We start from the raw sequence: 26,859 nt of genomic DNA, 5'->3' as shown, positions 1-26,859 counted from the left end.
CAATTTAGGGTTTTGCAATAAATCATATATCGTTTATAAAAACCGCTAATATGTGTAGTCAGCTTAAATGTAAATTTAGTGCTTAATAAGCACATTGTTTACGTAAGAAGGATCGCATAATATGTAGTTGTGTATTGTTTTAGTTCTTGTTTTATAGAAGTGGTTGATATTTTTTTAAAGCGAGTTTCACTGCAGTCAGCTGAAGAATAATTGCAACCCAGACAAACAGCTCAGGACAGTGCTCTAACTTCATAGTAACTCCTTAAAACAATTAACTAGTCAATAGTACTTACTGTCAATATTTCGTTTCCTTGTACTGTTCAAACTGGGAAATTCGAGAGTAAATAAAGAGACATAGGTATAGAAAAATGATGTGTCTTTTATCTCTTACTTATGATCTACAATCTGTTTAAAAGTTTTAGCGCGGGAAAATTACCACAACATGGTTTAGTTGATACTAAAAATATACCTCAATAACAAAACAGTGAAGTACCTGCTAATAAATCTATCATTAGACTAGTATCTCTCGTGCAGCCGACGCCAAGCGTTTCGATTGAGTCTCCACTTTGACAATTTAGTCTCAGGTACGACATTCATGCGGCCTATTGCTCCCCACGATCTGACCCGTCGACCTTACTTCGTAAACAGTAGGGTATCAGTGTAACGTTTGTTAATGTGCGTGAAAAGTGACAAAGTGGTGTGAATTTGAAAAGGTCGGTGTGATTTAAGACTGTTTGATTGCTTATTTTGGCAATTTGTTAACCGAATGCGTTTGATTTTATACCTATAGGAAGTTATTTGTTTTATATCATTGCAATATCATGTTGATCTATTGTGATGCCCCTTTTTTCAGTTTAACGCTAAGTGACGTAAAAACACTATTATTGATATGTTCACAGGTATTGTAAGTAAAACTGGTATTTACTTGTCGAGACACTGATTTTACAGCCGCCGTTTTCTTCCATAGCATAAATAATATAAATATCCACTAGCAACAACCCAGAAATATTTTAAGTATCCTTAAGTAAATTAATAACTTATGCAGTTGTGTGTAATTTATTTTCAATATTTTCCTATTTCTCAATGTTTTTTATATACGGTCAACATCAATAGTAGGGGATGAGACTGAGGGTCAAAAGTATTTGCCATCCTCTAATAGTTTTACAAAATGTGGTATTTTTATGTGCTGCTCTATTCTTAGAACATAACCCAATTAGAGAGTGGAAGTTACTTGTGAAAGCGAACGTTAGCTATTTGTATAAGTATTGCAGTTGTTATATTCGTTGTGTTGACTATAACAATTTTTTCCTTATTTGTAGAAGCAAATGTTACAATTAAAAATAAGCTATTTAGCCATTTGAATTGATTGTTATTTAAATTTATTTTGGCGTATTATGTACGTACACTTATGATATTTTATACCACTGATGAATCTTGTGTTAAAAGTTGTCATACTTAGTTCGTTGATTCATTATCATAGTAAACTCACAATGGTCTTAAGCGTCATACACCTTGTTGCTGCTTAAGTCCTAAAAAAATCCATTTCATCATAAAATCTGGTCATAAAATTTCACTAAAATCGGTTGAGAATTGCAACCTGTAGATGAGAATACCCGATTCGGACATAGGAAAGCAATTTGCCAGACTTAAAACGAAGACCTTTGCTCTTCGGTCAAAAAAATACTTTTTATATGTTGTTATGTCTGTCTGCGAAATATATTTTTCTTATAATTTGACCTTTGCGATGGTCCGTCTGTAGGCCAGGCGAAGGTGATTTAGTGAGGACAAGAACACCTAATTATAGTTTGGATTCAGTTTCAGATGAAATTAATACATACGTAATTAGATACAAATGTTGTTTATGCGTATGCTACTAATTAATAGATCTGTAGTGGGATTAATCCTAAAAGTTCCGAATTTCATGCAGACTACAGGCATGGTCTCAGTTGTCATTGCGTATGTCTTTGTTTTATTCTATTAATTGTTACTGCTATAAATCTATAAGAAAGATAACTCACATTTATTATTAGAGGGTTAATGTAAAATTGTAGTTTTTATATTGAATTGTTACACGTTTTTACTAAGCCAAATGCCATGAAAGAAATATTAAAATTATAATTTTAAACAGAATTGTAATTTTAGTTACTTATTGAGGTAAAACGTTAAAATTAAAACCCGCGCGATATCCAAATCGTCCGTCAAAAGTCTTGCGCGGCGAAAACAATAAAATTTGCGCCCCCTCTTCACAGAGGTGTATTTTAATATTTGGCGCCCTGGCCCAGCGGGCCTGGGCCGCCTCATATAATAAGCATAAATGCATTATTTTTCGGCGTCTTCTGGAAACGTGGGGCTTGCGCCGCCCTTCGCAGCCTGCCGCCCCGGTACATGACCCCCTAGGCTCTAGGGTAAAACGCCCCTGCCTCTTAAACAATTTATAATTAGGATATCCAATGTTCTAAGTTATGTTACTTGAGAGAGTTTTTTTCTGAATCCCCGAACAAAAGACCTTCATCTTATAATAAAATACTGAACGCAGAAGTCTAAATTAGTCCTGTGGGAACATAATACTAACATTATTAATCTGAAGGAGGCGTAGGGCCTCAGGAAATAGCTACACAGCTCTCGACGGGGCTTTTACTCCCCGCGCTGTTACTTTTAACTATGTATTTCTCTCAATGTGGGCATATATCGTAGTCGGTTTTCAAGTTTGTAACGAGCCTACTGATATCAGAGAAAGTTTCTTTACAGTTTACATGGCAATAATATGGTCATGTACGAGTAACTTAAGCGCAGCAGTAGGATGAAAGTTTCACATAGCAGTTGATAAAAGTTTTGAATTAATATTCAGGAATTGAAAAGATCAATTGATTATCAGCACTGTCATATAGGTATACATGTCTAATTATGTAACGAAAAAATAATAATTGTATTAAATAATGCCAAAATTTAACTTGATTATATTTATTTTCAATCGTTTACACTTTTGTAAATGAAGCTTGTTAATAACATTGCGAAATAACAGCTATAGGTAGAAAATCGTTTCAATTGTATTTAATACAATCGCGATATAATAGATAGCTTTTCAGTCGAGTACCGTGTTACTTTTTACTTTTTAGTACAAACAAAAGACATAAACAAGCGACTACTTGTCGCCCGTTTAGTCTTTTCAATAGGAGCGGCGCGGCGACACGTAATTGATAATTGTTTTTATAGTTGACTACAGCGTATCGAATTTAATATTATAGTTGAGTATAGGCATAAATGAAAAGTACGCAATTATAATTTTATATACGAAATCTTAATTCAAACATTACAGTCGGTGACTACAAAAATACTTATACTTATAAATAATATAAAAGTATTTTTAATACGCCAATTAAACTCCTTAAGAATTGCTGGAGCTGAGTTAATTACACACGGGTAGATTGTTTTCCTCAAGAGGGTACACAAACGCAACAATTACATATGTAGATACATACAGTTCACGTATGTATATCGTGTAAGATTCATTTCGAGTAGTAGGTACACGTCACACCCTTGGCTGTCTCTGTTTTGTCGTATCAAAATAATGACGTTTGTCGTTTAAATAATTAACGTTAATTGGTATCATTAATTGCATGTCACAAAAATTTAAAATTAGCGTAGTATCATGTGTAATGAATATGTATGAATCGATTTTTCTAAATAAATGGTTATCCTTATACTATTATACTGTTTGGGTGAGATAGACCTACCTTCTTAAAATAAATATTGTACACGTTTTTTATTCTGATTCTGAACATTTTTTTCATATCGACTACTGAGATAGATATATATAGCTGTGATTTACTATGTTTTTATGTTTTCTTGGATATTAGTGCCACCTGATTCTAGTTTTAGTTATAGTTCTATTTTTATTTTTAGTTTTACCAGGCTTCACTGAAAATCAGCGTCACGTAGTGTGTCTTAGCTAGGACTCACTTCGTGGCATCAAGCTGAGTGTAGACGTTTTAGCACAATTTTCTGTTCGTTTATATATTAATTTGTGTATTATGATTTATATTCTTTTTGTGCTAATAAATTATTCTTATCTTATCTTATATATACTTACTGTATGTTCTGCGGAACATAACACATCAAATTGTATTGTTGAAATAGTAACGATATATTTCACTAAAGACTTACATACATAAACATTATTGAAAATAATTTTGCCTTTTTGGTTGGCTTCCCGGAATGCCCGAGGCACATCGGGTTGTGTCGCTGAAGACGTTTATTGCTTTTCTTGAAATATCTAGCCCATGGCATTTAAAACGGCGATTTAAAAAATAATGATTTTATTCTTTAAAATGATTATTCAGTTTCCATCCATGCAGTTTTTATTTCTATAGAAAATATGATTTAGCGTACGGTTTAATTTAGTGATAATCGTGAGAACAGTATCACAGTACAGGCCAGCATCAATCATCATCAATGAGCGGAATTCTTCATAGCAAAAATCAAACTGTCAGAGGGATTGACCTAACTGTTTTATCGACTTATCGATGTTACGGAATAATATCGCATTAGGTATCCATAATCAACTTAAAAGATTATTCTGTAACATTTGACCTCTTTGATAAGCAACTTGCATCTCCGTATTAAAGTAAATCATGTCAGCGTCACATATGTCATTTTTGTCACTTGAGTTTTCATGAGTGATTTCCGTGCCATGTTACTAAAATGGTTAATCCTAAAAGAAAACAATAAAAAAATGGATACAGAAAGATTCTTATTTCAGTTTCAAAGAAGATTCTTCCACAATATATTGCTCTAAATGTTACGTTCATTTACATCATAAAAGTATTTTCTGTTTTATTCTTTACTATTATACCAAAATACAGTGGCGGTCAGCTAATTAGGGACACCGTTAATTTGTTTGTATGTATATCCAAAAGCCTGATTTCATTACTTTAACTTTGTTTCATTAAGTGACAAATATTTATCGATAAGTCGATAAAACAGTTAGGTCAATCCCTCTGACAGTTTGATTTTTGCTATGAAGAATTCCGCTCATTGATCATCATATTCATCATAAAAATAATACCATTATATTACAAAGCGCGGTTTTCTTCTACATGTAGGTAAATAGGTTAACGTTTTTTCAAAAGGTCTGATTTATTCTTATAAACAATGAGCGGAATTCTTCATAGCAAAAATCAAACTGTCAGAGGGATTGACCTAACTGTTTTATCGACTTATCGATGTTACGGAATAATATCGCATTAGGTATCCATAATCAACTTAAAAGATTATTCTGTAACATTTGACCTCTTTGATAAGCAATTTGCATCTCCGTATTAAAGTAAATCATGTCAGCGTCACATATGCCATTTATGTCACTTGAGTTTTCATGAGTGATTTCCGTGCCGTGTTACTAAAATGGTTAATCCTAAAAGAAAACAATAAAAAAATGGATACAGAAAGATTCTTATTTCAGTTTCAAAGAAGATTCTTCCACAATATATTGCTCTAAATGTTACGTTCATTTACATCATAAAAGTATTTTCTGTTTTATTCTTTACTATTATACCAAAATACAGTGGCGGTCAGCTAATTAGGGACACCTGTGTTTCGTTAAGTGACAAATATTTATCGATAAGTCGATAAAACAGTTAGGTCAATCCCTCTGACAGTTTGATTTTTGCTATGAAGAATTCCGCTCATTGCTTATAAAGCAAGAAATGCTATACATATTTTATTAAGTCGTAGCTGCAAACATTATTGTAATTATCCCATATACTTATTATTTAATAATATTGTATTGAGAAAATTATTTTTTCATATCACACACGACGAGGCAAAGGAATCGTAGAATGGTGAACCCAATGACATGGAAATATCCATTCATTCGGAATGATTCGGCTCGAGAATGGACTTGCGGTTTCGATAAAACGGCAATATAATAGATATCGCCGTGTAAAATGATTCTATCGCGATCAATGTCTTGATAACCATGATTTACCCCACCGAATAAAGCTGACTTAGTGTTCCAGTTTGAAGTTTGTTCGGAGTATTATCGGATTTTAAACACCTTTTAGTTTTAAAATTCTTTTATTTTACGGGCCGGTGGTCGTAACTCTGCCGCTAGCGTCTTCATCATAAATTCAGAACTATGGAACCCTTTTCATAAATCCTATGCTGAAGGTTTTAGTGGACAGTTCCAACAATAGGGGATTTTTGGTATTTTTTTAGGAAGTGCTACTCTACCGAACTCCACACACGAAGTTTGATAAAAAGAAGATTTGTAGTACGTACCTTCAAAGAAACATACATTTGAAAGAAAGTTTTTGATACATGTTTACTATTGACTATGAATAATGGTGACAAAGTATACTTTACAGGCACGCATGTATAAGTAGCATACAACTTACATATAATTACTTATACCCTTGACACGTAATAGCCTACATTCACAAAATTAATTAAATATCAAACAACTGGGACAGTCGGCCGTAAAACTGGCAATAAGGCTGAGTCCTCAGTGAGGTGCGTCCCGAAGTGCCTGTGCACTAATTATACGATCCCAACGATTGAGGTAGGTCCTTTCTGACAGCGTTGGAAAGAATTTTAAGTCGTTTTAGAACCAGTTTTTTAGTACTATAAAACATAACGCATTCTAGAAATATGTATTATCTAACGAAAGAACCATTCGGTCAAGAAATAACCCAAATCATGCGGTAATAGAATCAAGTTCAGTTTGCGTAATCGGGTTTCAAATTTATTCTTTATCTGTCTCCGTGTAGGTAATAAAATTAATGAATAAAATATACTTAATCAATATTATGGAGACCTTCTTACTCAAATTGACTAACCAATGGGCCATGGTTACCATGGGCTTAGGCTCAAAAAGGCTCGTATTTTGGGTACTCTGACAACGATATAATATAAAAATACGTACGAGTAGAAAACATCCATGACTCGGTAACAAATATCTGTGCTCATCACACAAATACATGCTCTTACAACAACAACTACAATATTGTATCAATATTGGTACCTTCAGTAAATTACGTGGGGCAGGTTGGGCAGACACTTTGCAAAAACCAGGCTTCAGTACATATCCTTAAGGTTGGGCGCAGACATACGGAACTTTCATTCCGTTTCCATGCGGAATGATAGGTGCAAGCGAGACAGCACTATGAATGTGTATAGCGACGTCTCGTTCATACCTACCATTTCGTACGGAAACCGAATGAAAATTCCGAAGCCCGCCCAGCCAATCTTTGAGGCACAGAAGATTATTTTTAGGGTTTCTGCTCGAGAATTCTCGAGGCGAGAAATCTCGAGAAATTTGTCCTTCGTCGAGGCGGGAAAAAAAAATCTCAAGGCCTTAAGGCCTTCTTAAGTTCTTAAGAACTCGAGACATAAAACTCTTGTGATAGGTACAAAGAAAACACGCGTATATGATGTGTCTATAGTTTGTTTTTTAGGTAGTTAAATTAATGTATTCAATTTTTTTTTTTACTTTCAGGTACTTAATCCTTAAAAAACTGCCGTGATCCATCCCCTATCGTGCTCGCTTCAACCGATTTTTATGTTTTGAAACTTTTGAAAAACTTACTGCTCTCAAATGTTTAAAGAATTCGTCTCGTTATAGGTTCTTTACTACTCCGTTTTTATGGCATAAGAAAAAAGGTGAATAATCTTTAAGTGTTTTTTATTGAAAAACGCTTTAACAAAATTAGTAACTACATATTACCTATGAAAGCGAAATAATGTAAATTGTCATATATAATTTATAGTTGTTACATATTTGCCGTGCCTTATTTTTCAAAGGTGTTTTTCATTAAAAAGACACAAAGATCGCTTTTCTTCTTTCTAATGCCAAAATGCTTTCTATTACTACTAACTAAATTACTATTGATATCATCCCGATATAATTCCAATTAATAAAATAGCACTATTTTAGCAGCTTCATTGTAACGTAGAGTAAGTATTAATATTACTTAGTAAACCTTATGTAAGTTTGTCACATCGATATAAATTTATTGAATTGAATATTCTTGCCTTAAAAAAATGCCTATCATATTGTGGCGTGTTCACATTTTGTTAAATACCTAAAGAAACACACTATCACATCGCCAGCGTGCACGTCTACACTTATATATATTTTTTAATTCATATTATTTGATTATTAAGTGCATACAAAATAACATTTGTTTGATTATTGATCTCACCCTGCGACACCCATGAGACGATGTGAAATAAAAAAAATTAAAATAGTATGATGTTTCTTGAAAGTTTCAAAATTTCACGAGATACTTGAGAAATTCGAGAAATCCTAGTCGAGAATTCCCGTGCCTCTAGAAATAAAAGAGGTCGAGAAACCAGAAACCCTAATTATTTTTCTGTATCCGTATGACTCTTTAATGAATACGCGGGGTATGTATGTAGACGCTCCGATTTATCTATTTTAAAAAGTCTTATCTTTATTTTTAAAGTCACGTTCGTAAAATAGGGCCGTATTTCAACTCCGCACATTAATTATAAGTTAGTTTAGGTGGCTGTTATAATAAACTCGTTAAAAAAACTACATATATAACTAGAGCACTGGAAACTATTTAATTTTCGTGAGATCGCTTTAAAAAGTTTTTATCGTACGTTTGAAAAGTTTAAAAAAAGTTTTTTCGTCCGATATTAGTTTTATCGCCGCCAGTGGGATGTTTTCCGTCCCCAACTGACTCCGTAATAAGAGTTCCCGTGATTTACGAAACGGCCTGAATGGCTGATCTTATTTTCTTACGAGATTAAAAACATAAAACGTTATACCTGTGATATTAAAGGCTTGTGTTAACAAAAATGTATGCCGCCTAAATGCTGCTATTTAGGTTTTACCCACGAGGATTGTGATATTAAACTGTTACAATCGTTAGGGATATTCTCGTTGAAACAGATTCTTTTTTTTTTTCATATAACTGGTCGAGGCATACGATAAGTAGCGATCTCTAAGTGAGAGCCTAGTTTATAAAAAATCTACATCGTATGGGAATTCCGAAATTATTTTAACATTTTATCAGTGTTTTTTTAGAGTTCTGTAAGGATAAAACGGGATCCTATTACTAAGACTCGGCTGTCCGTCCGTCTGTATGTCTGTCTGTCTTTGTGTCTATCCGTCTGTCACCAGGCTGTATCTCATGAACCGTGATAGATCGACAGTTGAAATTTTCACAGATGATGTATTTCTGTTGCCGCTATAACAACAAATACTAAAAAAACAGGATAAAATAATTATTTAAGGGGGCTCCCATACAACAAACCTGATTTTTCTCCCGATTTTATAGTGAAGCGTGCGCGAGTCCGGTTCGCACTTTGCCGGGTTTTTATGTTAGAATTCTAATACTAAGCTGTTACAGACATTGTTCTAACTGTCTATATAGAATGTAGATTACGTAGGTATCTGGGCGTTTTCAGAAAAATGTGCACCATTTACTTTTTTTCGAAAAACTTACAACTTTTTGGTTATTTCGCCTCAGAACCACGATTTTATACAAATTTTGGGTGTCAGTTTTGTGACGGCCCATACAAAATGTATGTTAAAATGCATCAGAATACTGACTTTTGGGTTTTTTTTTCTTTTCTAAATCAATAGTCTTCGTGCTTCGAGTAGAAAATATACTGTTGTGGTCCTTCCACTACTAAATACTGTACTTTGTTTGACTAATATAGAAATTAAGGCAGCTAATATCCACTTCAAAGTTTTTACTTAAATAAAGTGAAACTCTGCGTAGGGGGCGCCACTACCACAATCCATCAATCTGAGTGTCTACCGTGAAACAAGAAAATCGAAATTTCGTTATCTAACCTCTCTATCACTCTTACATATTCGAGCGATAAAGAGGCCCTTTCCCGGTAGGCCCTTTGTACACAAACCGCCTTGATGCATCAATGTCGTATTTTATTATCTCTGAAAACTTGTCAAAACACAATTTAAGGCACAGTATGTATAAGTTAGTCTATGGTTTACGATATAGGTACTAGTGCTGCACTCTAGCGGCAGAACATTGTAGTAATACTCCTTATTAATCAGCCGATTTCATATACGTAAACCAGGCTGGTTCGCTGGATATCAAAGTAATAAAAATATAATTTTTAGTAATCCGTTCTTCTGTGGTGGCAGCAGGGTTCGCAGCGAGCGTTCCCAAGTGACTCGATGCCGCAGTAATACACAGCATTTTCAATGAGCACTACGCTGGCTATGGCTACACCCAGCAGCCATAGTTTTTTTTGTATTATTTATAACCTTTTTATCTAAAGAGAGTATTTTATTATGTATGTACCGTCCGTCTTGACGAAAGATTTCATGGCCACTTCATGAATGAATTCTATCATTATAGTCGATGTACACGATTTTTTGCAGTCTACTATTGCACGTACTGCGGGGGCAGCATGGTTCCATTTTTATCACTTGTCACTATGGCTGTCACTTGCGCGCTTATTTACTTGTTAGAACGTGACAGGCTTGGTGACAGACAACAAAAATGTGACCCTGCTACGGCCGCTACAACTAATAGTCACATAACTAAAATACCTATTATGTTTCACCTACGTAATTATCACCAATGCTTTGAGCATTCCATCCTCACTCATCGAATATATGATACATAGTAGGTAATAATATCAAGTTCATTTCATTTACCTCCATGATGACATTTGGGACGCGTGTGTACTGAGGTAGACCGTCAGTGAGGTAGTCTCTTGTCTAACTATCTTATATGAGTACCGGCGCCTAAACGAAACGTGCTATACAGTTTTGTAAACATAGAATAAACTTCATAAACCGTCCAACGAAAAATTACTTAGCCATAACACCTATAATTGTAGGAATTTCAAAATTGGTGCCTTAAAATCTACAATAAGGTTGAAGATGCCGAAAATATGGTGGTTAATTCTACTATCTTCGTATTAGTGTCCGACCGAAACCGGATTTTTTGCCGAACCCGAAGATTCGGTTTTGCTCTAGTTTCGGCCAACACCCGACATTCAGCCGAAACATGATTAATTAGCCGAATTAGAAACCGACATCGAAACTTCGGACGTACAATACTTCGTGTTTACATAAGGCATGAGATTTATTTCACAGTATTTGATATTGGTGCTCTCACTTTATCCTATCACGTAGTCGCTTCAGCCAGTACAATGCCTGAAGCGAAGTAGGTATCCTATTTAATAAGCGCAGCTCAGTCTTGCTAACTTTAATTCAGTAGTCGCCTACGCCGATGCCGCGGCGGGACTGCGAAGGCGTCTAATTTATTCATTCCCGATCAGCCCACAGTTTGACCTATTTTACTAGTTTAGCATTTTGCGCTTTTATTGTATTCTCCCAAAGTTTCGTCTTGAGATTGCAACAATATATCTTTTACGCACATAAGATCATACTTAGGTACAGTCTTCATCAGATATACTCGTATTGAAGAGGAGAAAGTGCTCAAAATTATTTGAAAAGCACTTTAATGCCTTTGCAATATAGGTGCGTTCGGATATTTGTGAGCGCCTTGGCCGCTCCGATATATCTGATGGGGGTGCCGTTCAATTTTAATACAAACTTTTAGCATAATTTCATTTAACTACTATTGAAACTCATAATAAACATTATGTATAAAAACAAAACATATAAAGTTGTTAGTCATACTAATTTAATGACAGAATGCTCTATCATCATAAAAACATTCTTCATAACAATCCTTAGGAATAATTTTACTTGTTATAACATACATTTCGTATAATAATTAAAATATAGTACTAAATTTTAACGAATGGTGACATAGTGTTCTATGATAAATATACTTGGTGTCAATCAAACTATTAAATTATAGTAATTATACAACAATCTACCTATTCAACTTTAAAGCTGGTCGCCGTTAGGTACGACGACGAGCGAAGCGAGGAGGAGTGTTAGGTAGAACTGCGACCATATGGGGAGAACCATATGTCTTGGAAATTGTATTTTTGCTTGTTCATTTTCACTAGGCGTTTATATGAAGTTTATCTGAATCCTTTAGGAACCACAAAGGTTCCAACTCACACTGGCCGCTGCTTTGCGGTAAAATGATATATGTCGACAGACGTAAAGTACGGATGTAGGTAAGTTTGACGCTTAGAAAAATCGATTATGTTCCATGCAAATATAATGTTTTATGTTTTTTTATTAATTAGTAATTCAGTGTTGTTAAACTTTCTGCAAACTCAATCAAATAAAGTTTATGAACGATTTCCCGTGGTTTGATTGTGAAACCACACCTTCAATATTATGCTGTTGGTTTTCATGAATAAATAACGTTCTAAGTATAAAATAGTATACAAAGTGAACATTATACTGGTTGCCTGTTATGCAAATACATTACTATGCTACTAAACTATAATTACTTTCGAAATTATGCAATTCGTTTTTATTGTATTTGTTTTTATACCAAATCATAATTTCTGCATTTCAAAATTATGCAATTCAAATTATGCAAAATGAAATTTCGCAAATTGTTATTATTAAAAACATTACACACCCATCTGATGGCGACTGTAAGTTAAATGAACAATAATAATTTTATTTCCCTTTATAATTTATTGAACACTGAGCGTTACAAGGTTAATGAACTTCACCTAGCTCCTTCCCGCCATAAATCTTATATTTATTGCTTTGCCTTACTGATTAGTAACTTGATAAATTTCATCTACCTCATTTCCGACACTTATTTTTTATTTATTAGGAGGTAAGAAATTGGTTTTCCTTTGTTTCAATTATCTGCAGGCATATAACAATGTTTACCTACTTTCAAAGTGCCTTTTCAAATTTACTTTAACCAGATTTTTATTTCTATTTCAGTACCGAAACAAGCTGAACGAGCAACAGAACGGCAGGCTGTCGGCGCAGCGGGCGGCCCTGGGCGCGCGGCAGGAGGAGATGCGGAGCATCGACCGCCGCGTGTCCGAGCTACAAGCTAGACTGCTTCGGAAGCGAGCGCTTAACCGGCAGCTAGCGGCTGCGCACCGGCAGCCGCAGCAAAGGTGAGCGACCATGAAAGGCTGCAGCAGCGAGTGCTGCATGTTTGAGATACAAGCGCGTCTTCTTCGGAAACGAGCATTCAACCGACAGCTAGTGTCAGCGCACCGGCAGCCGCAGCAAAGGCAGGCTACAAAGCCAGACCGTGGTATTGACCGACAAGTTTTCGGAACCGAGTATTCTAGCTGCAGTAAGCGGCAGTGGCGTATCATCCAACACCTGACGTATCTCTCAGGGCACGCACTAACTATCGCGACCCTAGAACGAATTAATTTACCGCAAAGCGTATCTCATGAACCGTGATAGCTACAGTTGAAATTTTCACAGATGATGTATTTCTGTTGCCGCTATAACAACAAATACTAAAAACAGAATAAAATAAATATTTAATGGGGGCTCCCATACAACAAACATATTTTTTTTGCCGTTTTTATAAATAATGGTACGGAACCCTTCGTGCGGGAGTCCGACTAGCACTTGCCCGGTTTTATCTACTCAACTAACTAAATAAGTAGTACCGTTTCTAATGAAAAATTGCATCTGCTAATGACTGAACTAATGAGTAATGTCAGACTTTAGAGAAGAGCTTTTTTAATAAGAGGTATTTTATTATTCGATTTTTAGAAGTACCTAGGTAAATTCTACAACCAAAAGTGTTTTTTTCGAATGTGAGAATAACTTAAACTATTATTAGGTACTGTCGTGTCGCGTTGTCGTTTCCAAAACTGAAAATAATTATGTTTTTGCTCGAGATCGTACTAAACGTGAACTAAATGATAAGAAAATTCCTATCCTTACGTAATATACAAGGAAGAACTTCTTAATAAGTCTTGTTTCTTCAATTAATATACAAAAGCAACTAATTGTGGTTTATCCCTTGGAATGAATGGTTCTTGTAACACTTTTACGGCGCATCATCGGACCTCTTATGTTGTCATGGGCCATTGTACTTACGAAAGCAAGTACGGTGAAGTGAAGTGCTCGACCAATACGAGAAGGTATAATAACGTCGTGCCAATAATGGTGACTAGTTAATAATAAGAGACAGTCTGTGATCAGAATATGCCTTATATAAAAAAAAAACCCTTAGATTAACAATAAACATCAAAAGAAATTGACAACAATCGAGAAGTTAGGCAACATTGAGAGTGGGGCGACGTATAAGAGGAACAGAAAGAAAAAGTAAACCTTTAAAGAACTGACAAACACAAGTGCCTATGGGTAAATGGAAATGTCATAACTATTATGATCATATAGTCGTGGAAGTAACATAACCACAAATAAATATAATTATAATATGTATTGGTCACAGATTTAGGTTCGTTAGTTACTCCGTAAAGCTGGCATTTATAATAACCCGGTTAATATCCCGTTCTTCATACTTAGCGTAAATTACCATGATAGCTTTAGATCGTATTCCAGTAACTTGTCAAAGACAATCAATATAAAATGCTATCCGCGACTTTATCAAATCCATTTCAACTTCGATCGTGGCATGCAGCTGCGACCGTGTTCTGAATCATAATTAACGACTAATCGTATGCATTGTGGGTCCGCAAAGGTCCGACTCGCTTTAAGCGAGTCTATTGAGTGGGAAATTCGCAATATTGCGTGTTTGTAAATGGGAGAATCAACTTTTTAGCGTCACTCGTTGCCATGGTTACGATTAGTTGTCCAGGGGACAAAAGTTCATTGAAATACTGATTTTATCGTACTTAAATGTATCAAACTTGCGTTTTTGTGGTCGTTATAACCAATGTCCATAATGGGCCCCCTGCTAAGCATGTTAATAGAACGGCATACAACGTCTCTTCAAACAAACTGTGCCACTGTTGTCCCTTGGACAACGGGACAGGATAACAAAACAAAAAAAGTTGATTCACCCAAATGCATCAATGATGACTGTGACGAAGCATGAAGAATCCACAGGGTTGCCTATTTTTTGCCCTTTATCCGTCAAAATAAGCCCCTGATCGCATGTGCAAGTACAAAATTGAGAAAATATCGCCTTCGGACTGTCTGTTTCCACGCATACCCATGTTATGTAGCCGTTATGTGCAGTCAGGACTGAAAATATTGCCCATATATTAAGATAGTGTATACATATTTTTGGCACTTTGTCCATATTGATATTTTTAGACGTGATTGTACCTAGTGGATTTGTCAGGTACAACTACAGAAGTAAGGAAATTTAAACTTCTGAGAAAATGGGGGGAATGTTTTTTTTTCACATTTTCCTTCATATATCAAATTTTCCAATATGAAAAAAAAGAAAAAATGTTGCTGAATGTACAATTTGAGCTCTTTCAAATGATACCCCACTTCAACTAGTTTGAAGTTAAAAAAAAATTACAAACAGGTAAAACATGGACTTTTAATGTGTCTGGGTAAGCGTTGTTCATAATTATTTCAAATCGATAGCTTAAGTGGTTCTCGAGATATTTAGCGATGTGACTGATAGACGGATGGACGGACAGAGTTCCTTTTGGACCTTTTTGGTACGGAACCCTAAAAATGAATTTGTTTTACAACTATGCATTTATACAATAAAAAAAAACATACAACCGAATTGATAACCTCCTCTTTTGAAATCTTGAAGTCGGTTAAAAATAAAGACAAATGAGAGACACCGAAAGTAAATAAATTATTCATTATATTATTAAAAATAGTAACTACATACCTATTTACCATTACGTAATTTTTTTAAAGGGTTGACCCATCCCATGTCTAGGCTAATAAAAAATTATGTTACACCTAAGGGATGTCGAATGTCAATCTCTGACACGTTGTTGGACCATCAATCTGCTCCTTCATGCTATGCCTAATTCCCATACTGCCCTCAATAAATGACGCTAAAGGTACGGAAATGACTTTGACCTCAATTTATATCAATTTAGATTTAGCAAATGATCGACTCGGGAGCCGGAACGTCCATCTATCATCATCGATGCCCAGGTCATTTATTATCCCCATTAGCTCGGGATTTTTCGATATTTTTTTATTGGCTAATCAATAAAAAATGGCAGTAAGTATAATTTTATTCAAGGGCTAGGTGAAGCTCGAAATTTACGTGTAGTAATTTAACGAAGACTAAAAAAACATACAACTGAATTGAGAATTTTCCTTTTGGAATATGAAGACGGTTAAATGTCTATTTAACCGTCTTCATATTCCAAAAGGAAAATTCTCAATTCAGTTGTATGTTTTGATCTTACGTCTGTAAGATCCAGCTTCAGTTTTCATGTAGACCAGATCGGAAACTATTGAAAAATACCTTTCTACCTTTACGTAACTTTGAAGATAAGTTTCATAGTTTTATGGTTTCAATAATCTGCTCTTAATTATACCTTTCATAATTATGTAATTATAAGTACAGGCATTCATTTAAAAATACATATTAAATGAATCAGACTTTTTTATGTTATACCTACTATCTTTTACAACAAATACGAATGACATCGGATGCTATTTATAACAAAACAATACACTCGGCCTCCGACAAATTGTCTCGTAAATCAGAATGCTCGGCGATATATGGCTATGCCATCGTACGAGCCAAAAGGGCTTAAGTCTGCTTGTAGTTTTATAATGTATGAGACTTTTGTATGACGGAATGCCATAACGAACGGGGGGTTCGGTTACAGATGTCGTAAGCCAAGTCTGCTTGTGCATATTTGATTCGATTCTTAGAAAAACATTATAAATAGGAGCACACACTTAAACGACAATGGTTTCGAAAAAAATCTCTACCGATGTGAAGAAAGCTCACTTTATATAAGAGGCTTAAACGTATCAACGCGATGAGCCTTTACATTTTCCCCTCGTACCTACGGTTCTTAATGGCATTTATATTCTATGCCAATTTTTTTATGGTTTCATAGCAACAAGTCGCATTTTACTTTTTCATTTGCAGAACGTCGAACCAATCGTCGATGCAGCAGCTGTCAGGGTACCCCGGCGCGCCGAAGAGTCAGCAGGCGAGGGGTAACGTGGCTGCAGTGGAGCCCTACAACCACGTGCCGCACGCACCTAGCCTCACCCATAACTCTAATTTCCAAGTAAGTCTTCCATAACTTTTGACATAATCATTAATCAAGTTGCTCTGTTTAAGTCGCATAGGTACAGGTGATAATCATTTTAATTTTTCCAGGGTATGAAACAAAACGTAATACAAAATAACGTGCCATTAAAACAGCTAACGCAAAGTGATAATATGCAGAGCCATTTAACGCAACAAGAAGCACATTATCTACAGCAAAAGCAGATGATCAACCCGCTGTACAACGGCTATCCCCTACAAGGGCAGGAGTACCAGGGACAATACCCCAAGCACGATGCCTACAGTCATGTGCAACAGGGAATCTCTAACGCTTACGATCAAAAGTCCATGTTCGACCATCTAAACAAATACAATGAGTATTCCAAACAACCTCAATACAGCCCTAATAGTACAAGTAGTTCTAACAGTAATCAAAACGGAAAAGAACTAAAAATTAACGAACAAGAGTTCTTACCGGAATTTGCAGCCAGTAAATCAGATCCAAAGTACCAGACATTGCCATATAATACAAAATTCCCTCAGACTGGTAAATTAAAACAACCAGAAGTTAATGGAAAGAATGATAGTCAAGAAAACAAGAATCAAGCCAATATAAATGTGAACCATATGACTGTACATTCTACGCCATTGTCGGTTGTAAATAAGAGTCTGGCCACCCCACTAAGTCAACACGAAACTACATATCAGCAGGAACATGCATATCAATTGCAGAAATCAGATTCTTCTAATAGATGTAACCAAGAGGGTAAAGAAAATCATACATATCAACACAATTCTAGGCTAAGTCAGAGTAATAGTCAAAGTAATGATGGCTCGAAGAGCAGTGGAGGGAAAAGTTTACAGGGTAACGCCATGAAGGGAAACTCTCCAAGCTTTGTGTCCACTACGACCACCGCTAGCAGTTCTATAGGATTTGGAGTAAGTTCACCTTAGATTCAAAACAGCAATTTCACTTTGTTCATGCATTTTATTTCGCTTTGTCACTTAGATATTCATTCGCACGTCATTTGTAAATACCATCATCATTAATTCATTCCAGAAACCCGTATCGAGTGTAGCCCCTACATCGGTTCAGGTCTCAAGCGGGAAGCCATCACCCATATATCAAACATCCTCCACAAAGATTCAACCCGTCCAACCGCAAACCGTCCAGACCCAAAGCCTCGCACCCCCATCTAATCACATAGTTAGTAACACAGTCACTTCCCAACCCCAGATTGTGAGGAACTCCGCGTCAGGGCTTTCGAGCGGGACGGGGAGTAGCTATCCCGGCCAGAACTCCTCGCAAAGCATCTTGTTGTCCCCTCCGCAAAGCGCTAGCACACCGCTCTCCACTCCCGACGTGAGCGGCGCTGACAAGTCTCCCAAACCAGCACTACCACCAAAACCAACGATAAAGGTACGTGTAGATGAAACACTCTTATTTGATTTGCGTTTCTCTGCTTCTTTTATTTCTGCTATCAATGATGGACAAACTTGCTCTTTAAAAACATGTCAAACTAGGTATCCTTATTCCAATTTTCATTTTACAGACCCCACCAAGACAGTCAGTGAACAACGAAGCAGCCTTCAATCAAGCCGATACAAACATGCCCACGATTCCTGTGCCAGACTCATCCAACGACAGCGAATCACAAAATCAAAAAGAACTTAGTAATGGCAGCAGCAGTAATGAAATGATTATAAAAGCACGTCCACTAACGATTAGAAAACCCCCGCTGAGTGAACAGCCTAAACTAAGGAACCACACGAATTCTAAAAACGCGGTTAGCGTCAGTATCAACCGCCGAATCGAAATGCCTCCGGCATTTTTATTCCCAGAAATGGATCACTTAACTTTAGATTCAGTGCCTATTGAAATGCAAAACGGCCTAAAAGAGAAAACGAAAAGCAAGGATGAGGTAGATAAGCTAATGAATAATAACATATCTATAAGTTCCAACGAGAAAAGTGAGGATAAGGACAACGTGTTGGACATAGCGGAGCAGATAAGTTCTGTTGATTTGAACGGTCAGGATTCTCAGAGTTCTGAGAATGTGCTGAGGCGGTCAAAGAAAGGGAACCTGAAGCAGGGCGGGAAGGCGCCCTTGGCGAGGCGAGTGAGCTTCGATCCCCTCGCGCTACTGCTGGATGCTAGTTTAGAAGGCGAGTTGGAGCTTGTCAAGAAAACTGCAACACAGGTTTGTTACATTTTATATACATTAACCCTTCGACCGACAAAGACGTCAACAGACGCACGCGGCTACAGCCAAAATATCAACCTTCGTGCATTCCGACAAGGTTCACGGTGACGCATCGAACAGGATAGGCGTGGCGTTCAAGGAGTTAGTCTAAAATATATTAAAAATGCCTGAGCACATTTAACTTTACTTTCGCTAGTTACATAATGGGTCGGAGATAGGTATTCATTCCATAAAATGTCTAAGTTCTCGACGCACCAGCAGCAGTGATAATCAGATTAAAAATTAATTTAAAGCAAACCCCACGTTATTGACTTGTTAGAGAATTTTAATTAAACAGAGTGAACACGTATAGTTAGTTATCCAACTTGTTGCGAAAAAACTCGTATTATTTGCAAAGAAGTGTATGCAATTTTACGCCTTATAACGGACACTCCAAAGTGCATTATACTGAATCGGCGACAATAACTAAAACTCTCCTGTAGTCCATTCGTTAAATTCTATATTCCAGGTGCAGAATGCAAGCGCTGCAAATGACGAAGGGATCACAGCTCTGCACAACGCCATCTGTGCGGGGCACTTTGAAATTGTCAAGTGAGTACCGGAAAATGTTACTAGATGGCGCTACTTGTATGGGGAACGATGTTGAATGTAGTTTCTGACGACACGGGATAGACGTAGTCCTCATTGTTTCACATAGATGGTGTTTCATGTACAAGCGTTTCGAGACATTCTCTGAAAATGTGTATTTATGGGGAATTTCAACATATTCTTAAGCAAACGACTAAGTGCATGAATGCTTTTCAGGTTACACATAAGTCTTTTAAAACTTCGTATTTCATGTCTTGCCTTGTAATAGTACTAGTACCTTCCTACCTACCCAAAGTGGCGTGTCACAAGCCAATTTGGATGCCTTATATAAGTTTCGATATAAAAAAAATATTGTAATATAATATATATTTTTATCGTTTTCAGGTTTCTCGTAGAGCTAGGTTGTGATGTTAACGCGCAGGATTCAGACGGTTGGACGCCATTGCACTGCGCAGCGTCCTGTAACAACTTGCCGATGGTGCGCTTCCTCGTGGACAACGGTAAATAACGCATTAATAAATAATAACATTGAGGTATAGTACTAGAGTCGGCATCTCCAACAAAATGATTCCACACCTCATTGAAGTGCCGGCACTTCATTGCGTTTAGTACGCCTCCGACTACTGGCGAGATGCCACACATGTAGTTAGTTAGTTAGTTAGTGCTTCTGGGCATTTTCCGCAACTCGACAACCATTGTGCCTATTTTGCGTGAAACGAGGTAGCGCTACTCTAACCACCCCAGCTCCTCCACGAAGCCTAGCAAAGTTTTCAGGCTGCTAATTTCCTCTCCTAGTGTGCACGGATTCCCTAGGTATTTGTTCCTGTATACTTCTACCTGTTTGCAGTCTAGGAGAATATGTTTTGTTGTTTCTTCTTCTTCCATGCACGCTCTGCACATGGGGCTGTCTGTTTTACCCATATTGTGTAGGTGTTTGTTAAGTGTGTTATGTCCTGTAATTAATCCTACTATTTTACGTAGTTGGTGTCGAGGTGTTTTCAGTAGTATTTTGGTGAGTTTGTGGTTCAGTTCCGGTAGAAAATCCTTGGTCTGCCTGCATGTGTCCATTTCATTCCAGTATTTATTGTGCAGTTGTCTGTGATGTAGGTCTAGCTGGTTGTGTATATAGGATATTGGTAGGGGTATGATGGGCTCGGGTCAATGCCACACATGTAACGAAAATTTTAAATAATAATAAAAATTGAAAATGCCTTTATGCGTTATGAAAATGTATTCTAATAGTATCTAGAAACATAATAAAGGCAATTTAATAACAATCCACTGCGATTAATGTTTTGTTTTAAGCTTATTTAGATTTTTTTTAAACGTCACTTTAGACACTCGCGGTGGTACGCAATTTTCTTTGGCGCATAGATTAGATTTCGCAGATGTACCTCACCCCATTACCTACCTTATTGTTACTCTACCTTATTGTTTGTAGAATATGTACACAAAAATTATACATTAATTGTTATCTTGTAATTTTTTGAAGTGTTTTATTATATTTAGAGAATATATTATGTTATAAGCGCGATTTGATCAAAATTACTACGAGTACGAGAGTCAAACACAAAAGGTATTTAGACTATATATTTTAATATCGGCAGTGTCACAAAAGAAACAAAAATCATTACACTTTACTGGAAATAAGTAAATTTCTTTCTTTATTCTTTACAGTACGAATTTAAACAGAAAATGAATGACTGGCTATTATTCTTAAGCTTAGTGACAGACGTCAAACGCCGAAAATGGCGGACACAATTTGTTCCCGATAGCGTGTCTAGTACGTAATACATTTATGTCGGTGATTAATAATTGTAATTAAACTTGATCAAACTAGATAGCACATATGTTGTGGATTGGACAAAGATATGTCATAAAGTATTGGTATCAAAAACACAAAACAAGTTAAAACCACTCAAAAGTGGAAATAAGCTTCACGAGAATTTTCTGTTTTTCACCGATATGCTGCTTAGCAAAATGTGTGGACCATTCATTTTGCAATAAGATGTCGACTTTAAGCGTATTTTTTTGGGTTGACGTCTTATTGCATAAATGCATAATAAATGTGGGTTGACACATTATTCACATTATGGCGTGACAGAAAATTATAAATTTCTAGGTGCCTGCATATTTGCAACGACACTGTCTGACCACGAGACGGCGGCCGAGAAGTGCGAGGAAGACGAGGAAGGCTTCGACGGCTGTTCAGAATACCTATACAGTAAGTCAATTGTTAATATTTAACAATAAGGTGCAAATTTAGTTTACTGCATCCTCCAAGTATAGGCAGAATAGCTTCCTGTTTCGCGCGAGTCGTAAGCTAAATGAGTTGTCTGAGGAACTTAATATTGACATATTCAATTGTAAAGTTCCTAATGTGAGGCATAGTCTGGTTGAGCTATGTTTTATGTGAGCTTTCTTTCTCTGTATGTATTATTACATGTATATACTGTTTTTTTTCTGTTTTTAGGGTTCCGTAGCCAAATGGCAAAAAACGGAACCCTTATAGATTCGTCATGTCCGTCTGTCTGTCCGATTCTGTCACAGCCACTTTTTTCCGAAACTATAAGAGCTGTACTGTTCAAACTTGGTAAGTAGATGTATTCTATGAACCGCATTAGGATGTTTACACAAAAATAGAAAAAAAACAATAAATTTTGGGGGTTCCCCATACTTAAAACTGAAACTCAAAAAATCTTTTTTCATCAACCCCATACGTGTGGGGTATCTATGGATAGGTCTTCAAAAATGATATTGAGGTTTCTAATATCATTTTTTTCTAAAATGAATAGTTTGCGCGAGAGACACTTCCAAAGTGGTAAAATGTGTGTCCCCCCCCCCGTAACTTCTAAAATAACAGAATGAAAAATCTAAAAAATATATATGATATACATTGCCATGTAAACTTCCACCGAAAATTGGTTTGAACGAGATCTAGTAAGTAGTTTTTTTTTAATACGTCATGAAATTAAAAAAAAAAAATTTTTTTCATCATACCCATACGTGTGGGGTATCTATGGATAGGTCTTCAAAAATGATATTAATGTTTCTAATATCATTTTTTTCTAAACTGAATAGTTTGCGCGAGAGAACCTTCCAAAGTGAAAAAAAGTGTGTCCCCCCCCCCGTAACTTCTAAAATAACAGAATGAAAAATCTAAAAAAAATATATGATATACATTGCCATGTAAACTTTCACCGAAAATTGGTTTGAACGAGATCTAGTAAGTAGTTTTTTTTTAATACGTCATGAAATTAAAAAAAAAAAAAAATTTTTCATCATACCCATACGTGTGGGGTATCTATGGATAGGTCTTCAAAAATGATATTAATGTTTCTAATATCATTTTTTTCTAAACTGAATAGTTTGCGCGAGAGAACCTTCCAAAGTGAAAAAAAGTGTGTCCCCCCCCCTGTAACTTCTAAAATAACAGAATGAAAAATGTAAAAAAAATATATGATATACATTACCATGCAAACTTCCACCGAAAATTGTTTTGAACGAGATCTAGTGAGTAGTTTTTTTTTTAATACGTCATAAAATTTAAAAAAAATTTTTTTCATCAAACATATACGTGTAAGGTATGTATGGATAGGTCTTCAAAAATGATAGTTAGGTTCCTAATATCATTTTTTTCTAAACTGAATAGTTTGCGCGAGAGACACTTCCAAAGTGGTAAAATGTGTGTCCAAAGTGGTAAAATGTTGAACAAGATCTAGTAAGAAGATGCGCGAGTCCGACTCGCACTTGGCCGCTTTTTTTTTCTTTTGTTTCTTTATTAAGTTTTCATTAGGCGATTAAATGTATTTTATTCATTAACTTAGTGCATTAGCGCCTTGATATGAACTTTAAAATATGCTTTATCAGCATTAACATCTGATATAAAAAAAAAAACTTTATTTAGTACCATAAAAGTAACAACTGCTTACATTTAGACAACGCTAATTTAGGTATACATATATTATATATGCACTAAAGGCTAAAGGTACACATCATTTAATTTGTTTAAACATAGGAGTAGGTAAGCGTCTTCTGTTCCTATAACTGTATCACGGTGGAATAGCATTCGCCGTTCTATTAGTTTTCTCTAGATTTTATCTGTAAGTGTTTGACAAAAAGTAATTTATATAAAACAAACATAATTCATTTCTTAATATAACGATTACCCAAACACGGGTGATCCTAACTTAATGAGTTCATAACAAAAAAGAGTGTTACTTAACAACCATGTGCGCTTGCAATGCAGAGTTAGTTGTAAACACGTAGTATATGCAAAAACGACACATCAATCTTTACTTTTATACAATACTATAATCAACGATTACGCTTAAGTAATATTTAATTTTGTATTATGTACATATTATATGATTAAGTAGCTACAGTCTAGAGTAGGTATCTAATATTTAAGGTAGCTCTAAATGAACAGTGATTGTTATGAATCATTAGCACTAATGTTTGAAGTTACAATCATATCCATGTAGCGTGCGCACGAGTTTGTGTATGTGTGTGTGTGTGTGTGTGTGTATGTACTTTACTTTGTTCTTTTTTTGTTTCGAGCTTCGAGACCTCAATTATTCTGGGCGCTAATGAACTAAGTGTTTCCGAACCTAGGGTCTATTTTGATTTTCAATTGTGTTTTTATTTTTTTCTCACTTTGTACGCATGTGTGTGTGCGTCAGTGTTAGCATTACTTTTTTTATATACTTTGTAATTACTTGCGAGTTCCTGTAATTGGCTCTCTGTATTAATCTTGTTGTCCTATTGTAAGTTTAAAGCTGTTGGTTCTCCTGAACATAAATAAATAAATAATAAACTTGATAATACGATTTATAGCTAAGGGTAAGCACTCGTAGACTAGGAATCCGCTTACTCGTAAGCCTAAGGTCTATGCTTCGAACTTAATCCGTTACAAGTTATGTTGGATGATGTTTTGCGTCAAAGTCAAAGTCAAATATTTTATTGCGTTTCATGTGTACAGTTGGTGCTTATTAATAGCTTAAAGCTAAGTACAGTCTCAACATGAACCCTGAGAGGGTATAGCAACATTAAATATGAATAGACAATATCAGCTAATTAAAATCTTAATAATAACAATAATTTTCACAACACGGTCACACGTCTTGCCTTAAATTGACCTAAATTTGGAAAAATATACCAATAGTCTCTCCCTTCTTCCCTTCATTTCATTATCACTCATTTTTTTTATCTTTCCAGGTGTTCAAGAGAAGCTAGGCATAATGAATAACGGTCTAGTATACGGCGTGTTCTCATACACGGCGGCGCGGCCGGACGAGCTGTCGTTCGAGACGGGTGCGCGCCTGCAGGTGCTGCGCAAGGGAGACGACAGCGAGCGCGAGTGGTGGTGGTGCCGCGACGACGGCGGCCGCGAGGGCTACGTGCCCAGGAACCTGCTGGGGGTGAGTGCAAGTGCTATAGTCGGGCTGCAGGTGCTGCGCAAGGACGACGACACCGAGCGCGAGTGGTGGTGGTGCCGCGACGACGGCGGCCGCGAGGGCTACGTGCCCAGGAACCTGCTGGGGGTGAGTGCAAGTGCTATAGTCGGGCTGCAGGTGCTGCGCAAGGACGACGACACCGAGCGCGAGTGGTGGTGGTGCCGCGACGACGGCGGCCGCTAGGGCTACGTGCCCAGGAACCTGCTGGGGGTGAGTGCAAGTGCTATAGTCGGGCTGCAGGTGCTGCGCAAGGACGACGACACCGAGCGCGAGTGGTGGTGGTGCCGCGACGACGGCGGCCGCGAGGGCTACGTGCCCAGGAACCTGCTGGGGGTGAGTGCAAGTGCTATAGTCGGGCTGTAGGTGCTGCGCAAGGACGACGACACCGAGCGCGAGTGGTGGTGGTGCCGCGACGACGGCGGCCGCGAGGGCTACGTGCCCAGGAACCTGCTGGGGGTGAGTGCAAGTGCTATAGTCGGGCTGCAGGTGCTGCGCAAGGACGACGACACCGAGCGCGAGTGGTGATGGTGCCGCGACGACGGCGGCCGCGAGGGCTACGTGCCCAGGAACCTGCTGGGGGTGAGTGCAAGTGCTATAGTCGGGCTGCAGGTGCTGCGCAAGGACGACGACACCGAGCGCGAGTGGTGGTGGTGCCGCGACGACGGCGGCCGCGAGGGCTACGTGCCCAGGAACCTGCTGGGGGTGAGTGCAAGTGCTATAGTCGGGCTGCAGGTGCTGCGCAAGGACGACGACACCGAGCGCGAGTGGTGGTGGTGCCGCGACGACGGCTGAGTGTTTACATTGTTAAATGAGACTTCTACGTTCAATTAGTCTGTACTGTCTCTTTGTTGAGGATCATTCGCTTTAACAGAAGCGTTGATTCTCTATAAATTCAGACTTTAGCTCCATAGAGGCCCTGACGGAATTGAAACTACGTTCTTCGTTCTAAAACTAAATCTAGCTTGCCCAGTAACGTTATCCTTAATACCAGCCAGTGAATTTTGTGGGAGTACAGTAATTGAACAGAGTACAATCTATACCTTATCCAACATCAGCATCGGTTGGCCTTTGAACTACAGTTTACAGTTGGACCAAAAAAGTGTGACCAAGTGGAAAATAATGCAATCCATACAATTAACAATTTGAAGTCGATTTTAGGCATTTTTAGTTGAGTACCTACCTAACTTGATATTAACAGTTTTTTGTTTGTTGCAGTTATATCCAAGAGTAACCCCACAGCAGGATTGAAGAAACAATGAAGCTTAACAATATTATGTTATGACCTGATATCATGTACAGTTCTCTAATTTTTAAACTATTTATATAATTGTAATCTATAAAAATGTATCTATACAATTTTATCAGATCTAATATTTTGTACATATTTAACTTAGTTCAAAACGAATGAGATTATGTTGTACATTTTATAAATATTTGAGTCATCATTTAAATTGATCGTGGAAATTTGTATATTGTTCTTAGGATGCTGCAAATATTGTGAGATATTATACATAAATTGACAATACAAATATGAAGAAAACAAGTTTTTCGTTTCAT

At 36.8% G+C, this 26,859-nt stretch overlaps 1 protein-coding gene across 14 annotated transcripts in view; it reads left to right on the top strand.

Annotated features, from left to right (window-relative positions):
* LOC133525741 (apoptosis-stimulating of p53 protein 1) overlaps window positions 1-26,845 on the top strand; it is a 197,785-nt gene extending 170,940 nt beyond the window's left edge. For 10 of the 14 annotated variants that reach the window (XM_061862111.1, XM_061862100.1, XM_061862102.1 and 7 more), the window contains 9 exons: window positions 12,839-13,020; window positions 16,929-17,073; window positions 17,166-17,993; window positions 18,115-18,474; window positions 18,608-19,255; window positions 19,767-19,849; window positions 20,231-20,346; window positions 21,969-22,070; window positions 25,064-25,722. In XM_061862111.1, the coding sequence (XP_061718095.1) occupies window positions 12,839-13,020; window positions 16,929-17,073; window positions 17,166-17,993; window positions 18,115-18,474; window positions 18,608-19,255; window positions 19,767-19,849; window positions 20,231-20,346; window positions 21,969-22,070; window positions 25,064-25,485 (2,886 nt within the window). In that variant the 3' untranslated portion in view covers window positions 25,486-25,722. Of the gene's footprint in view, window positions 1-12,838; window positions 13,021-16,928; window positions 17,074-17,165; window positions 17,994-18,114; window positions 18,475-18,607; window positions 19,256-19,766; window positions 19,850-20,230; window positions 20,347-21,968; window positions 22,071-25,063; window positions 25,723-26,517 lie in introns of those variants that run through there. The other 4 variants (XM_061862110.1, XM_061862109.1, XM_061862108.1 and 1 more) reach the window with 3 other exon arrangements.
* Window positions 26,846-26,859: the final 14 nt, after the last annotated feature.

This window comes from Cydia pomonella, chromosome 15 (assembly GCF_033807575.1).
Source record: "Cydia pomonella isolate Wapato2018A chromosome 15, ilCydPomo1, whole genome shotgun sequence".
NCBI lineage: Eukaryota > Metazoa > Arthropoda > Insecta > Lepidoptera > Tortricidae > Cydia > Cydia pomonella.
This window is presented reverse-complemented; position numbering and strand designations above follow the sequence as displayed.